The sequence below is a fragment of the Heterodontus francisci genome, chromosome 4 (assembly GCF_036365525.1).
Source record: "Heterodontus francisci isolate sHetFra1 chromosome 4, sHetFra1.hap1, whole genome shotgun sequence".
NCBI lineage: Eukaryota > Metazoa > Chordata > Chondrichthyes > Heterodontiformes > Heterodontidae > Heterodontus > Heterodontus francisci.
In genome coordinates this window covers 59,539,118-59,556,787 of record NC_090374.1, presented here as the reverse complement: position 1 = coordinate 59,556,787, position 17,670 = coordinate 59,539,118, and the positions used below count along the sequence as shown (strand labels likewise).

General features: G+C 41.2%; 1 protein-coding gene across 9 annotated transcripts in view; it reads right to left on the bottom strand.

Annotated features, from left to right (window-relative positions):
• ssbp2b (single stranded DNA binding protein 2b) overlaps positions 1 to 17,670 on the bottom strand; it is a 673,806-nt gene that overhangs the window by 160,464 nt on the left and 495,672 nt on the right. For 7 of the 9 annotated variants that reach the window (XM_068029629.1, XM_068029625.1, XM_068029627.1 and 4 more), the window contains one exon: positions 5,326 to 5,415. The exons of the other annotated variants lie outside the window; for them this stretch is intronic. In XM_068029629.1, the coding sequence (XP_067885730.1) occupies positions 5,326 to 5,415 (90 nt within the window). The remainder of the gene's footprint in view (positions 1 to 5,325; positions 5,416 to 17,670) is intronic. 9 annotated transcript variants of the gene reach the window in all.

Genomic DNA, 17,670 nt, shown 5'->3' with positions numbered 1-17,670 from the left:
AAACAAAAGATGTCATCATCAAGTGCCTAAAAAAAGTGAAAAATTAAAGATGTACCCTACAAATGTTATGAACAGAACATGTTATGACTAACAATGAGATATGATGAATATCAATTTGCTGAAATTTGTATCACTTCTCATTGCTGGCTATAACATATCTTAATTTCTTTCCAAATGTTCCCCAGTTTATGAAGCATAATCTCCCACTGAAACAATTAAAACATCTCTCATTGTGCAATAAAATTATTTAGAAAACAAGATTAAATACCAAGAAGACATTAAGAATTGCTCACTAGTGACAGGGAACTATTCTACATCTTTCATGAGAGACTGAGAAGTTGTGAGTGCCTAAAATGGTCTTTATATTAATTTGGGTATAGTATAATGCTTCCAATTTAAGTGCACAAAAAGACACCCTTTTTACTAGGGTTAAAAATAGAAATCACTAACATAGTGATCATCACAGTTGCAACACAAAACACACAGAAAAAAGTTGTTAATCTTTCTTCACTTCTTTGGGGAAGGGAAAAATATCCACCCTGAAACACACTGACTGCTAGTAGTCTCTTCCTTTTTCACCAGCCAAGCTTGACTCTATTTTAGACACAATGTTGTGGAAGTGAACAAACCCTTAAGTCTTGCTGATTTTCTTGATAACACATCTAAACTTAAATAACCTCAGTTTAGTGCAGGATCAGCTGAATTGAGGGTGTGCTGCTCCAAAATTCTCAATTGAATTAAATTATTACATAATTACATGCAGTTTATTAGCACTGTCGTAACTGATGAATAATAGGATATGGTCTCATAACTGTGATTTACAACAGAATAAATTTCAGATCATAAGGACAAGTCATCCACAACAACTACTACGACTCCCCAAGCTACACATAGGAAGTATGAAGACGGATACAAACAGACTACCACCCCATTCCCTCAGTTATGGAATGGTGCACAGCTTAGGGAAAACAAATGATGGCAACAAAAATATTCCTTAATGGAAGAAAAAGTGGCAAAGTCTAAACGTATTTCCGCTCATTTAAGTAAATTATATTAAACTGCATATTGCCACAGATCACAAATTGCTATTTCATATTTTAATCATTCTGCTGTTTCACACATTCAAAGTACAGTCAACCCTGCATATAATGAACACCAGTTTGGCACGCTAAATATTCATTATATCAATGCAGGGTTGGGAGTATTCCTTACTGCCTAAGATTGGCAGCAATCATACAATTTATTCTAATCAGGACCACAACCAATCCTCCTTTTCAGCTCCTATCAAAATGCCCATTTTCTCTGTACTCAGCTGCCAACTACTACTTCCTTGCTCACCCATAGGCCTGTCAATCAGATGGCATCCAGCTGCTTGTGGTCGATGCTGTCAATCACCTAGCACCTGGAAGCCCATGCTTGTTATTACAGTCATCGCAAGAAAGTGTAAGACTGCCCCTTGCAACCAGCTCACTTTCACCCACTTTCATTGGACGTTTTAATCATTATTGCAGCATACATTTTCCAAATTGCATGATAATACCACTCGTATAACATTGGAAATGGGTAGCCCATTCACTGAAAGTGAATAGAAATAGGTAGCTCTTTCACTGTATGTAATAGAATTACACGGGATTCAAATAGGGGTACATCAAAATGCTGGTTATTGTTGGGCATTTGTTAAACTAGATCCGTTATACAAGGCTCTAGTGCATCATTCATAGAGTAACATGTTAATGTTCTAATATGCTGTATTATAGAATGGTAGGACATCAATTCATAATCTAAATTTTCTTAAAATTGTAAATGCTAGATGCCTCCTGTACCATCAGGAAGGAGTTAAGCCGAAGTTTAGTATTTTCTCAAAGGTAAAAAAGGGTAATCCTAGGGTAAGTTATCCTCTGTCACTCTCACCCAATTCCTTACTATTGGTTTCACAGCAGTATTGGTGCAAGCTTGTAGGAAGTTCTCTTGTTCACCTTTTTAGCTGGAAAATGGTCCTTAGTACAAGGAGCCTTAACAAAAGGAGGCAATCCTGTAGCTCTGTGAGCAAGATAATTGCTGGTCTTATTCATAAAACAAAAGGCATTCAAGAGTACACAGCAAACAAAACAATTACATGCAAATATGTGCATAAATACTGTGTGCACACATGTCTGCTGTGTTCTGTATGTGAAATGGATGCCTGTCACAAAGCAAACACATCTCCAATAACTTTTATGACCAAGGAGGTATCAAAATGTAAATGCTAAGATTGTTAAGTATATCTAATTCAATCTTATATCATTATAGTGTGCTGAGATTTTGGTTATCTCAACAACACGAAGGAAGGAAAAAAGACCATATACACTTTTTGAAAATATTTTCTACACTTGATGGAAATAAATAAATATACTGAGCTGAACACCACAATCATACGAGCTGCTCTACTAGATTCTGCGTGTATACTAACCGGAAAATCACTTTCCACTAGGAGGCAATAATACTCCACTAACCTAACAAGGAACCAGATACAAAAACATTCTAAATTTTACTACTTTAAGCAGTGAATGTAAATATTAACCTATTTTATGAGAATTTTTTCAGTAACAAAACTGGATTCAAAAACTGCAATGAGAAGCCAAAGCCCTTATTCATTTCAAAGTGCACTCATTATTTTAATAATTACCAAATACAAGAACATAAAAACAATCTGAGGTGAATTGGTAAAAGTGGTGAATGCTGTTGGCAATATGCTCACTTATGGTTTGAGAATTTCATGATGATGCGAGGGTCTGAAGATGGGGATGTGAAAGAAATCACAGTCATGTGTACAATTTATGCCCAATTTATCATATTCTGCAAATCTACAGAACAGCAGCAACTGTATAAGTATAAATAGTAAGAATCTTTCTGTTTTGAACTCCATATCATAGCAAAATCTCCTGTTTTTTCCTTTGGAGATGTCTGGGGCGATGAAGCAAGACCTTTTGCATCAGACTATGTTGAATGAGAACCTCCTGCTGATTTTAGCTGGAAATCAAGAGTCAGCGCATGCGTAGGGTGGTAATTTAGCATCTTCTGGTGCATGAGCTGACTCGGGCAGCTCTTAGTACAAACCCTGGGTGGGTGGGGGGGGGGGGTGCGGTGGAATTTTATTCAGTGCAGGCCATCCTGACCTGCAATGAATACAATTAATATAAGGGTTGAAAATAAAAACGGGCTTTCTGTCAAATTCTGAATATTTTGAATTTAAACAATACACCGTGCTTCAATGAAATTTGTTGCACACTGCATATTTTCCTTCTTTCCTTTTCCATTTGTAGCAAAAAAGTGTAAAAAAAACTTCCACTTGCCTTTTTTTTTTACAGAATAATAGCTAATTCAAGCACTGCATAATCAGTATGGCTGATTGGTACATCCATTGGTGTTTTTTGTTGGAAAAGCACTGGATAGATTGTTTTCTAGAAATATTAACCAAGTTGGCACAAAACTTTTTGGACAGCACAGAAACCAGACAAAAACAAATTCTGAAACCCAAAGAGCATTATGAAATGCTGAGAAAGAAGCTGCAGTAAGAATCTACCAGTCTTGACACATGCCTTCACTGTAGCATTGATAAATATGGCATCAAAAAGATTTCCCTTTTATCAATTCAGGTCTCGAAATTTGTAATCTAGCATACACACTTTATAATATTGTTTTTACATAGACTTGCACTGTTATAATTATCTATGCTCAGTGCCTGTTTTTTTTTCAATAAATAACATGAAGCACAGTCTTCCAGGTGATGCAGGTATAAACCCTCAACCTTTAGTGCCTCAGAAAAAATGTCTGCCTTGTTTCATACAATCTGAAAATATTCTATGCTGTGTTAGCTGCTTTAGTGAAGAGCTCCAGGTATATTATGTCCGGAGATTATTTTTCTGAAGAGCACTCCCTCCCTTAATTTTTTTCCATTCAGCAATATGTACGGAATGTAGAAGCTAATTGTAAATGAGATTTGGGCCTTTGAAGAGGTGTCCAGAAGGTAAGCTTAATTTGTTTTTGTGGGCCAGGAAAAGCACCCCAACACCATCCCCTCCCAACGCTGCCCACATCCTCAGACCTTCCTTTCTCCAGGCCCAGAGGCCGGCAGCACAATGTTGCGGTTACCCAGAGACAGTGGGCTTTCCCAGGAAGTTCTTTTCTACCTGAATCCCACCGATCCTATATTTATGAGACCTGCTCCTCAAAATAGACTGGGCCAACCATCGGCAGTATCAGACATATAAAGGGAAAATCTACCTCTATGTTCCACAGAAAAACACAGCTTTTTTTGTCAACTTTCTTTCATCCCTCTTCTGAAGGCACTGGCATCCTCATTGAGATACAGTTCCATGGGTGGCAGTGGCTGTCTAATACATCAAGTAAATGTGCATTACTGATGTAGGAGTGTATACACAATGTCAACTGGCCTTTTAATCAGAGGGGAGGGAATGTAGCTGAGCATGATCCTTCCTCACCTTGTACCCTTTGGGTGCAGTCTGGATCACTATATACTGATGAAGAGTGAGAACCGTGGCTAATTTTTCCTTCTTAATCCAGTGGCAATGCTGTAACCTATAGTGTTGTCCTGGAAGAGCTCAGCTCAGTCAGCATATACTAGAGATAGAAGCAGGAACCTTCCTGGCCAGCATGGCTCAGAGACAGAAACTTACACAAGGCAGTTCCTTGTATTTTTTGAAGATACAAGCTTAATGCATCTTCAATAACCTGTAAGCTATGCTGCTTGAATTAGTTTTTCATTTTACATGTAAATAATTAACAAATCAAACTCCAAATTTTTCGCTCCAACTCAGTCAGAGTGACAAATGCCAACAGGAAACCAATAATGTCCAGCACCATATTGCCCATGAAGTCAGGCTCAATTACAAATGGGCAGGAATATCTCTTTGGAATCTGATCAGTGTGCTCATATGCAAAATGGCAGCACTAACAAGGTTAGTAAAGTAGCACTCTGGTTTGAAAAAAAATATTTTTGTTTACTGTAAAAGCAGGAAAAATGCATATGAAATTCTACCATTAATGCTCCCAAATTAGGGGATACAGTTCCTTTAAAAGCAAAAATACATATATATTAGAGTGATTATCAGCAAGTTGGATGTACAATTCAATGTGTTTAGTTTAATTTAAACCTTATAAAAACCCACCCAGATTCATGCATGTAATTCTAAGAGTTTCAGAGCTTCAAATGGATTATATTCTTCAGAGATAATTTAGAGGGATTCAGCACAGGTCTCGTATTCTTATTTGGAAATCATTTAGTCATATGAAAAGCCTCTTCCTATTGCTTAAGTCTCTTATTACCTGAAAGAATCCCGGTGGTACCGGGCCTACTGGCATTCCGTCTCCTGGGGGAATGTTTCCTAGCACTGGACTGGGAGCTGCCGCTGCACTCTGAAAAGAAAGGCAACTCCTGTGTCATTACATCCTGTAACAAGGAATTGGCATACTTCCTAAGTGTAAAGAATAAAATAACACATACTCTGAATCAATTAAACCTATGACAAAAACAAATCTAAATATAACTTTTATGTGTTGCATGTGTTTACACAGACATACCAAAATCATTTAAAAGTCTAGCTGCTTATTTGAAAAACAGGCCAATCTTCACTACTATGAATGGCTGGTTTTGCTAATGATCAATGCTACTTAAATCACGTATCAAATCTGCAAATCTGTGCATTTTACCAGATACCACACTACCCCCAATTGTCATTAAGTAACATTCCCAATTGCACAATACAGCTACTGGGTGGGGAGTGGGTGCGGGTGAAGGGCAAAGCCTGTGTAGGGTTCAGTACATCTAGTATTTTATCTTGAAAGTGTTCTCTTGCATTCTGCTGTACACAGAAGTCAAGAATAATGACAAGTTGGAATTTTTTGGAGTAAACTGAGATTGCTGAGGTAATGGTTTTGGAAGTAACTGAATGTGTCCTTTTTACTGAGTTAACCACCTCTTAAAAGCCAAAATGCTGCCCATGGGTTGCAAATGGCACATTTCAACAATGCCTTTCTCTAGCCAGATTTTGAAACTATTTGAGGCTCGGGCTTTTGGAAATTCACTGTTCTGGCAGATGGGAAATAGGGCTGACGTACCAGGAAGTGTCTTCAGCTAATTTCAGGCTTTGAAGGTAGATGTTACCATGCATTTTTTAATTCAATCAGTCATTTTTGGAGGGTCAATGAAAACTATGTACCAAATGTAAATGGAAGAAAACTTCAGGTTCAGGATCAGCACGTTTTATGATGGGAGGCTGCATTTCAGGCAATAATTCCTCAGGATGGGACTGGCAAGTGATAATGCCTAAAAGGTTGGGAGGTCTCATGCCCTCATTGTTTCAGGAGCTGCAATCTCTTAGTCTGAGTCTTATTCTCAGCCTTAACAGTACAGCCAATATGCATGTTTCGGTCTTAAAGGTGCTGACCAACTGGTATCATCTCTTCCAAAGAAGAAGTAAAGGAGTATGTTCACTTCTTTAGCGAGCAGAAAGATACGCAGGATTGTCCTATGTCATAATAAATTAGTGAAAAATAACTAGAATTGGTTTTGAAGGCAAAGATCCTTCTGGATAAATGTCTTCAACTTCTTTGAGGATATTATAGTCAACATAAACAGAATTCTTGATGAGATAGTTTGGACTTTCAGGGAGTTTCTGACAAAAGTCTCAGTGATAGACATCAAATTGAATTCTTCAGACTGAGTAATCCGGTTAAGAAGTAATAGGAAATGTCAAACTGAGGGGTAGGGTAGAGGTATGGTGGGGCAGTGGGGTGGAGGGGCGGGGTTGGGGGTTGATGTTGAGTGGAGTCCTGTACAGATCAGTGCTTGAATCCCGATGTTCCTAATATACAGCAATACTGTTGAATAGCAAAATTAAACTTGTAACAAGTGCTGACAACATTGAAAGAGACAGAGAGCAACAGAGACAGTGAATGTAAAATATATAGATTGATATAGATCAATTATGTAATTGGGCAGGCAAAGAGCAAATGAAATAGCAGTGCACACTGATTGATACTGCGATGTACAACTTTTTGATGAGTTGAACTGAATTATCATAGGGAGACATAGAATGGGACTAGGGAGTAACAATATACTTATAATATTCAAATGTATAAATAATATAGCAAAGTAATTAAAAATGGAATAGAATATTAGATAAAATAGTTGCTGTTTATGAGGGATATGGAAAAGCAAGACTGAACCCCTGACCATTTTTTTGCATTAGGGTTAATGTCACTGAAATAATTTTACAATCAGCAGCATCAGAGCAGACAAAAAGGCTTTTGAAACGCTTTCTTTTCTCTCTTAAAGACATTGATGGCTTCCTGAATCATGCCTAAATAGCCAATATTCATATGTGCGCTTCGATTGTGAGTGCCAGCGGGTATTTAACCCTGGGAGGCATTGCTGTCAAGCTTTATGCTGTCCTTACCCAACATCGGTAGAATTTGCAGAGGATACTGAATAAAGATCAAAAGCAGGAATCCTGGCTAATTTTGCTCTCCCTAACTAAGGGGGTGGCCAATTCTCCATGAGAACAGCTAAGCAAGCGAAGTCTATGGATTGAATTTTACCAGCCCTCTGGGGACAGGCTGGGAAGCGGGAAAGCTAGCAGCTGACCTGCCCAGCCGAAGCCCAACTGAACCAGTAAAGTGGCCAATTAAGGGCCTCTTCCCACCTCCGCTGACATTTTACCAGTGGTTGGGGGGGCCTTCCGTCGCATGGGAAGACCGCCAGTTAAACCCTGGCAAGCTCCCAGCAGGCTCCTTTTAGGCACTCTGGCCCATGCAGGGGCCCCCCCAGTGGCAATGGCTGCCCCCACAGCAACAGCGCGGTCAGCGATCCCCCCACCCCCTTCCTCGCTGGGCCTGCCTGACTGGCCCCAGCGCCCCCAGACCCCACTTACCTGACTTTGAGGGCGCAGAGCCATTGATGTGCCCTCATCCTCCAGATGCAGCCCCACCAGTGGCCACCGCTAGAGGTGGCACAGTTGAGGCTGCTGATCTGCTGGCCAATGATTGGGCCAGCAGCTCTTGGGGACGGTCCGCCGTTCTTAATAGGCCCAAATTCTGCCCTGGGTCCCGCGACCCACTGAAGTAGTGTTGCACCCCGCTTTCAGCCCTGGTGACGGGACCCCTGCTGCCTTCACTAAATCCAGCCCTATGACTCAGCTACTGACAGATAAACTCACTGAAACATTGGGGAGGCTGATAAACAGTGATGAATCTGTTGGTTCTCAGAATCTCCCAGGTTATAGGTCTTTTATCTCCATGTGTACTCCTTCCATTAAAATTGGGGAATCCTAAGACTTTGAATCAGTCTCAGTGAAATGATGGGCGGAACGTGGGAAGTCAACTAGGTATTGATCTATTCTTGTCATGGGCCTAGGATTCTGAGGCATATAAGGTGGTGTAGAAGTCTACAACTTCTCTGTTGATCATCATAGCATCAGAGGAGCATTTGCCATCTGTTTTCCTGACTATTGCAAATTTCTCTGCCTTGGGCCCATTTACGCAAGGTGCATGCAAGAAGCTTTCACAGTTCATCATCCTGTTCACAGTATTTAGGTCTGGTGTAGCTGAGCAGTTTTTCTGTGCTTGCTGATAACAGGCTGCTTAACTCTCCTCTGGTTTGGATTAGGGCTCTTTCTATGCTCTCTGACTGGCACTTCCTGCAGTGACTCAATTTTTGAAAATGTTATCACCTCTATAAAAAAAAATCATAAACTTGACTTCACCACAAGAAACCAGATGGCATTGGGGATGGCTGAATTTTAAAATTAACTTTAAAATTAAGATGATAGTTATTTATCTAGTATAAACAGGATACACAATAAGACACCATGGTCTGTGATCTATTTCTAAGTTATTGTGCAAATGATAAATTATTTGCAACTTATCAGGTGATAGATCGCATAAATAGCAAGGAGGGGAAGAGATTAATTATAATGGTCTCCCTCATAATTGAAATCAATTTTGTATTCTAATTCTATTGTATAACATGTTTGATGTCATTTCAAAATGTTTCATTACATAGGCAATTGCGTGTGCAATTTATATGTTTTCATACATTTGGAATGGTATTACAAGCATCCTGCAAAATAACAAGGTATATACAGCTACGAATACTGTATTCTTACAGTCCTAGCCCACCCCCAAGAAAGAAAGTCCCAGTCTGTCCCCCACCCCACCAGCCATAATATCCAGCTACTTCTCTAAGGACTCCAGTGTTTTAACCTTCATTACTCTACCCAGAAATCTACTCTGTGTATTGATCACATTTTACATGAAAAACCTCCAAACATTAATTCTAAATTAGCTTTTCACTAGTTTAAACCAATGTACCCTTCTTGTGCCCTCATGGTTTCATTTGAAGCATTGTTCTGAATCAACCACTTCCAAATCTTTTACCAGCTTACATCTCTTTATAAAGTCCCTTCTCAGGTGCCTTTCTTCCAGAATAAAGTTTTTTCAGTTTTTTTTTCATGTCAGTGCCCTAATGCTCGAGGTTGGATTTTCCCAGCCCTCTGGAGATATGTTGGGACGGCTCCCTGATGCATTCCTGCCACTGGGTAACATTCCCAGGATCGGGCTGGCAACAGGATTGGCTGTCTGCTTCATGGAGATGGGCAGCCAATTAGGGTGGTTAAGGCCCCAGTTAGGGGCGACTTTGGAGCATCACCTGAACTTTCCCAAAGGTGGAGTGGCCCACCCCCCACCCCTCCCCATTGCATGCAGAGTCCGCCAGCTCTTTGGAGGTGGCCTCCCTGTGGCAGGCCAGGGGCTATCCAAGCTAGTGGCCTCATTTCCCAATGACGGGGCCACATGGATGAAAGGCCGCGATCAAGGCTGTAACCGATCCTGCGGATGGGTCTTTCCTCCATCCCGATACCTTTACTGGCTTAGGGAGTCGTCAGTTCAGCCCTTTTGTGTTGTCCATCCCCAACCTGCCTCAGCAATGCCCGCCTCTCCCAGTGGGGCTGCCGGCCTGACATCATTATGGGCCCTCTGATTGGGCCTGCAGCATTAGGAAGCCACCCACTTTCCTTAATAGGATGGTGAGTGAGGAAGAGGACAATTAGGACCCCGCCTCCCAGAAGTCTGCACCACCAGTCTTTCTGTCAGCAAGTGCAGGCTTAAAACCCCCATTTGGTTCTGATGTTGGGGGTCCCAATGTCCGCGGGAAAACCCAGCCCTAGGAATCAGATCTGCAGTTCTTTGCTGGACTGCCTCCAGGAGTTGAGTGCTTCCCTTGAATGTTTCCTGGTGACCAGAAATGGATATATTACTCAAGGTGTGGCCGGAGAAGAGGTATTTTACAGTTCAAGCATAATTTTCTCCTGCTTGCACTCACTATTGCTTTGTCTATACAGTTCATTCTATTTGCTTTGTTGGTTACTGCTTTATAATAATTGGACATGTTGAGAATCGGGTCTACCAATACCCATAAAATTATTTCAAACTCTGAGATCTGTGTGCACGTCTCTATGTTTAGGATTGGGCACTTTGTCCTGGTAGAATAGGAAAAGTGCTACACCCCATCTAAGTTTCCTATACCTGTAACTCAAAACAAAGAATATTCATATGCAATATATCTGTCAATCATTTTCTGAAGCACCTTTATGCTGAATATCTAAACAATTAAAATGAACCCTACAAATTACTGCAGGGCCCAACACTGTCAATTACAGGAATAAAGCTTCTTTTCAAAATTAATTTGAAAAAAAACTTTTGAATGAACTCATTGTTTAGGTGCGAGAAAAATACAGATAAACACACACACACTTAAATATTAGAGATCCACAGTTCTCTTTCTTCAATGAATTCAGGATTAAACATTGTTTTGTAAAATATAATTGTATTCCAATATGGTAGGTAACAGAAACCAAAATCCCTATGAAATCACTGTGTAATGTATAGAGGCTGAAAATCTGCAGTCTTTCCAGCATATTCAAAGTAGGGAGGAAGACTAGATCAGGGCCTGGATACACTGGATTCCAGCATAGCATCAAAGTATCTGCAATGATCTGATGGGTGCAGAACCTGGCACTGCCTGAAATATGGTCAACAACATAGAACGGGCAGAGTCTTCTTATATCGGGAGTTCCATGACCTCAGCCCTCAAAGGGACCCAATGTAGAGTTTGCACAGGCCAGCTTTAAGTGGTTGTGGACACCAACCATCAGTCCTGACCAAGACCCACCCTCCTGCCCCCAAAGATTTTGTGCCAAAACCAGAGCTCTCCAACCACCTCAAGCGCCTACACTGCAATTTGTGGGCTGATTCATAAATTGAGTAGGGAACCCACCAATGGCCTCCTTCCCCATGAACCCCCATACTTCAGCAGGGTCAGCAGCAGGATCACCAGCCCAAAGCCATTCAGATCTATAACCAGACAAAACAAGAAGAAATAGCAATGACATCTGAATGAAACATAAAGAAATTCCAAGTAGCATTGGAAAATGAGGGATTTTTGTATATAAAGATTAAGCTACATTTAAGAAATGAAGAAGACTATATCTACAGCCAGTAACTTATATTCTTTCGCATCAATCCAATTTCCACATACAACTGAATTAAGTCCATGTATTGGAGACGGGAAATGTGATTGATTGAATACTAAGGTCAAATTGGAACAAGCAGCGACCAAAGTGCTCATCTTTTCGATCAAGATCAAGATAATAGTGGCCTTACAGGTGGTCACAGCAAAATCCAGAGGCATGTTGACCTAAAACCTAACCATAAGGCAGACCTAATGGATTCTAATTTTCCATGATAGTTCTAACTGCTAAAGATTATTATATGACTTAATTCAACTGCTAATCACTGTTTAGCAACTTGTTTTCCACAGGTTTTTCTATAAAATGGAACAATTAGACTGGCAAAGGTCCATTTTTCTACATAAACAAGCAGTAATACTTCAATACTGTTATATCCAGAGATAAGTAATAAAGCTGTAATAAAGTTTTAGCTTAAACTGAAAGATGTGGTCTCATGACTGCCTTTTTTGAATGCTGACCAAGAGAATAAAACTCACAAACTCCAGGTTGGCACAACAGCAAGAAAGGTAAATACAAAGCTTTTGCCAATATTCTAAATACAAATGTGATTTAATAACTTAATAGTTCCCTTTTTCCATGCTGAATCTTTCTGTGGGATTCCTGAATTCTGATGTTATCTGAACATCATCAAGGGCCTGGAGTTTCTACTCGATTATTCCCCCAATATCAGCATATCCCGCGCAAAAAATGCAGAATTTTATGTGTTCAGCACAACACAAGTTTCCATGATCTTTTGTATTACTTTAAAAAACATTGCTCTAGATGCAGGCCCCTCCCACAAAATTGGCAATGCTCCTAGAGTGAATTTATCACTATTAAGAGTTTGTGCTCTTTTGCAAGCCTTCGAGAAGGCTTCAAAAAATTAAACTATGTTCTGGTGCAAGGAGATTCATAGCTAAGTTTTGAAAGGTTTTGACTTAATTTTTAAAAAATATTTACTAAGGATATGAGTACTGCACCTCAATCTAACTAGAAAATAGATTTGTATTTTTTTTTAAGTCATTTTCAGTCATTTAAAACCAGGTTACTCAGAAACGGTGGATTGACACTGTGATTTAAAATGCTTATATATTGTGATAAACACATTTTCAGCTGTATTAATCAAACTTTACTAAGTTACCACTCTTAAATATATCAAGGAACATTTTTTAAAACAACATTTCTTTTAAAGGAGGATTTAATTCCTGAGCCTAATTTGAATGATTGAGGACTCACTCCTGCCCAAGCATAAGCAAGAATGCTGAGGAGGTAGAGGGCAAGAGAAGGCTTGAGTACAACAGGGGCCCACCATCTAGAACCTGAGGGGATGTTTCCCAGCACTAAGTTCAGTGCTGCATGGGGGGTGAGAGCGGAGGATGTGGGGTGGATCAGGAGGGAGTCCAGGGTGATCGTGTCCAGGGGCAGGGAAGGCCCAAGGTTTTCTTTGTGAAGGCCTGGAGTTTCACTCCTGCTCCATCTAGCCCATAAGAAAGCACTACAAAAAATTGACTGAACCTCTTTTGCCATAACCCTCCTTGCCAACAGATTCCACTGGCAATTCCGGCATTGAATATTACTGCTGTGTTCAGCAGTCAAGATAATGCTGGGTCTGAATAACGCCACCAGACCCTGAGATTTAAATATTAATGAGGAGGCAGGAGGCCCCAACACCAGCAGTTAAAATGGAGGTGAGCGCAAACACCTCAGGAACATAGTGGGAAGTACCCAGCTGCCATTTTTACCACTTGACCATCCCATTCCCGCCAAGATTAAAAACAGACTTTAGGAGCAGTCTCACAGCTCTCTTCTTCTCTGCTATGTGTTTGAATGTCTTCAGTGTTTCAAGACCAAGAAGTGGATCAAGTTCTCTAGTTATAGTATAGCCAGAGCACTACACAGTTTCAGCATGACCAATATTGCATTTCCTGTATAGTTACGCATTCTATTTGCTTTGTTGATTGCTGTTGTACAGCAGTTGAACATGTCTACAAGGACTCCTTTCTCCCAATGTCATCCTCAGCTACTTGAACACCAATTATGGAGCTTATGGCTGGAATTTTAAGCCCCGCAAAGAGCATGATGATGTTGGGGGGGGGGGGGGGGGGGGGAGTGCGGGGAATGGAGCAGGAGGCTCGGGGAGCCCTTCTCAACCTGGTCCCGCCTTCGCCACCATTTTACACAGGGCGGCGGCAGCGAAAAACGTTCCGCTGCCCCAGGCCAATCAAGACACTTAAGTGGCCAGTTAAAAGCCACTTAAGAACCTCCACCCACCACCACTGGGATTTTACCCTTGGCTGTCAGGTGGCCCAAGCCTGACAAAAGCCGCCTGTTAAAAGTAGGCTGCTTTCTGATGGCCTGGAGGGGGGCCCTCTTGAACAGGCAACCTGTGCCCGATGGAGACCTGCCCCCGATGCCCCAACCACCCCAAACGCCCGACACACCCCCCGTCCCCTCAATCAACCACTCTTGCCTTGCCAGGGCCCGACTGATTGCCTCCGCCGAGGTCCCAAAGACGTACCCATTCTCCGGGGCTCCCCGACATCTTCTGTCTTCAGCTGGGTTGCAGTCCCAGCAGTGGCCACCGCTCCCGGTGGCGCTGCTGAAACAGAGAGCTGCCAGCCTGCTGATTGGCCGAAAGCTCCATTAGGCAGGACTTCCTGGCTCTATGAGGTGGAAGTCCTGCCTCAGTCCAAGTAAAGGCCTGGGAACCGCAAAATGTAGTCTGGATCCCCAGGCCAGGTGGAGGCGGGATCGCCACCAACTTTTCGGTTGGTAGTTGGCTCCCATCCTCTGAGGGTAAAATTCCAGCCCAAATGTCACAAAGTCTACATTATATATCATTTAGTATTGTTTTGCCTCCTTACATTATTCATCTAATTCATTTTGTAATTTCTCAATTTCTCAGTTGTATACGTATAAAAATGATACAGCTTCATCAACTTGTTCTGCTTTCAAAGATTTCTGTATTCGAACCCCTAAATCTTTGTGTTCTTCCACTCCTCTTAAAGCTATACTGTTTGGTGTATATTACTTCACAATTTTTCACATTAAATTTTATCCTACATCTAGTTTTACGATCATCTGGTTCATAGTATGTATTAATTTTCTAGAAGTAACTTTTAATGTGGGAATTAATTTTTTAAAATTCAAGACAAATGAAAACACCTGGTTTGAGAAGCTGGCAAACAAACCTAGGGTGGTTACAAATCAAAAGGTGGCCATGTTTATTTAGTAAGGTCATAATGGGAAGTGTGTGGAGACCCTAAACAATGGGAACCTCTCTGAACTTGTTGATGGAGATGGTAAGTTTGCAGCTACCTCAATCAGGGGTTTAAATTATTCATATGATTTCCCAGTACAAAGAGAAGATTTAGGGCTGGATGTTACCAGTCCCCCGATGTCGGAGGTCGTGGCGGGGGGCCCAGAAAATACCTCTGGGAAAGGGCTGCCACAGGGCTCAATGCTGGGAAGGCCCTGCCCCATATTACTGGCAGCGGCGAGGCCTCATGGTGGCCCTCCCCATCGCTTGGTGACGGAAACTCAATTTAAATATTTAACTAAACGCAAATTAATGAAAAGCACTTACCTCGTTGCGACGGCCATCCCATTCCGATATTCCAGCCAGTTGCCGGAACTCCCATGTCTTCGGATCTCCGAGGTAGAACACTGGTAGGAAGGGGGGAGGAATTAAGTTTTAGGGCCGAGGAAGAGCAGAAAAACTCTTGCTATTGGTTGAGAGGATGGTAGGAAGGGGTTGAAGGTCAAAGTTATTGAAGTTTGGGGGGAAGTTTGGGATTGGAAGAAAAGTTTTTTTCGGGGGGAGAGGGCAATTAATAAAGTCATTGGGGAGTGGGAGAGGGATTGAAATTGTGAATACATTTTATGTTTAAATTTCTCTCCTCCTTCACTTTAAATATTGAAATGATGTGGAAGGGCCTGAAGGTCTTTAAAAATGGCACCGGTACCTGGGTGATGGCACTGGACGCCGTTTCCGGGGATGGAATGCCCTCCCCCTCTATGCCATCGGGGGCGGGCGGTCCAGCCCCTCCATTTAAATGAGCCGCCACGCTAAATATTGCGGCGGCTCCACAGCGTACATCTTGCGCGTGCGTCACGCTGTTTCTGAAGCTAGCCAGCAGCATCCACCGCGAGCTGGAAAAATTCAGCCCTTAAAGTTCAAAAATCTCTCTATGAATGCTTACAGAGACAGAGTTAGAGAGGTAAGAGCCATAAAACTGCAGGTGGGCTCCTTTAGTTGGGCAGTTGGAACCAGAAATTTTAGAAGAAATATTTCTGTCATTGTTAGCAATATCAATTATTCATGTGGATGTCAGAAATCAAACAGATATTTTGAGAGTTGGGGAAGTAATGCATTTAACTTGATATCTGGGACATATTATATGTACCACATGCTATGGAGATAGATGTTGCTAGGGAGATGCCTTTTGGGTCAGGTGTTTTTTTGGGTGCTTGTTGACACAGACAGGCAGTTGACTTTTGGAAAGCTATTGGCTTCAGACAAGCAGTTGGCTTTTGGAAAAGCGCACTGGCTTTTGGAAAGTTGTTGGCTTTGGGAGCAGTTGGACAAAGAGGCCATCAGGAACCAGAGGTGTTTCTGTTTTGAGTAAGACCAAGCTCAAGCTGGAAAGTCCAGATTTGGAAGATAGCTGAAAAATTAAGGAATCAAAATGTATCCCGAAGAGCTATGGTACACTTTGGATTGGTCCCAGGATAAGTGAACAATCCACCAAGTTCCTGTAAAGTATAGGAGAACTCCTGGGTGGAAGTTAAAGTCAAACAGGAGTGTTCTGTAAGATTTTAAGTTTAAAATATAAATGTCTCAAATTGTAGTAAGTTAAGAGTGTTTTGCTTTGTTTAATTCTTGTACAATAAAGTTTTTGTTTAAAACATGAAATCTAGTGTAGCATAATCCTTTCAGTATAACTGGGAATTCAACTTTCTCTTTTTAAACGTTAATGGTCCCTAACAGGATCATAACACTAGCCTGTTTGCATCTACGAGAATGTGTTCATTCTTCAGAGTTAACCGTTCTCACCATCCAATATTAATATTATGACCCTTATGTCCAAATCCAAATTGTCAATATAGTAAAAAGCAATAGCCCTAAAAATGATACCTGGTGGATACTATGCAATCCAAAAAGTTTTCAACAAACTTATGTGTTTCTGTCTTTCAGTCAACTTCCTATACCTGCTATTATACTTCCTTTGATACTGTGCACCTTCATTTTATCAATAAGCCTCCTATCAAATATGTATGAAAATCCACGTACACAACATCCACTGAACTTCCTATAGTAATACACATTGGTAAAGAAACCATCCTGGCATCTTTGATTAATCCATGTCTTTCTATATGAGCATTTATTTTATCCTGGATGGCCTCTAAAGGTTTACTCACTACCGATGTTAGGCTGATAAGTCTACAATTGCCAATGTTATCCTCATCTTCCTTCTCAATGAGGGGTGTGAAACTGCCATCAGTTCAGATCTCTGACACAATTCTCTCAGAAATGCAAAATTCAAACCAATCAGCTGCAAGAAATTTGTATATGTGAAATGGGGCACTTGAAATGTGACACCGAAAGTATGATGGACATGGAAGAAATGGGCAGAGCTGTACCCTTTGTATCTCTAATAATATATTAAAAATCTTTCATATTGCACATATTTCCAGTTAATGTCACACTTTCATATGTAACAGTTTCCCTGGCCGGGATTTAACACAGAGGCAGTGACCCTGCCCACCAGCTGGAAAGTAGAGGGCAAGCCTGATTCCACCGGCCCGACAAGTCAGGGCACAATTGTGTGTGGCTCAGGCAATCAGCTGCCTGAGGACATGGCTTCCACCTCCATGAGGCAGGATGTCCCTCCCATCATTCACTGCCTTTGTACTTGCTTAAAACCTGTTACATCTCTAACTTTTTTCAGTTCAGACAAAATGTCATTGACCTGAAACGTTAAATCTGTTTCTCTCTCCACAGAAGCTGTCTGACTTATCGAGTATTTCTAGCATTTTCTGCTTTTATTTCAGATTTCCAGCATCTGCAGTATTTTGCTTCTGAAGATTTGTTAATAATATTGCA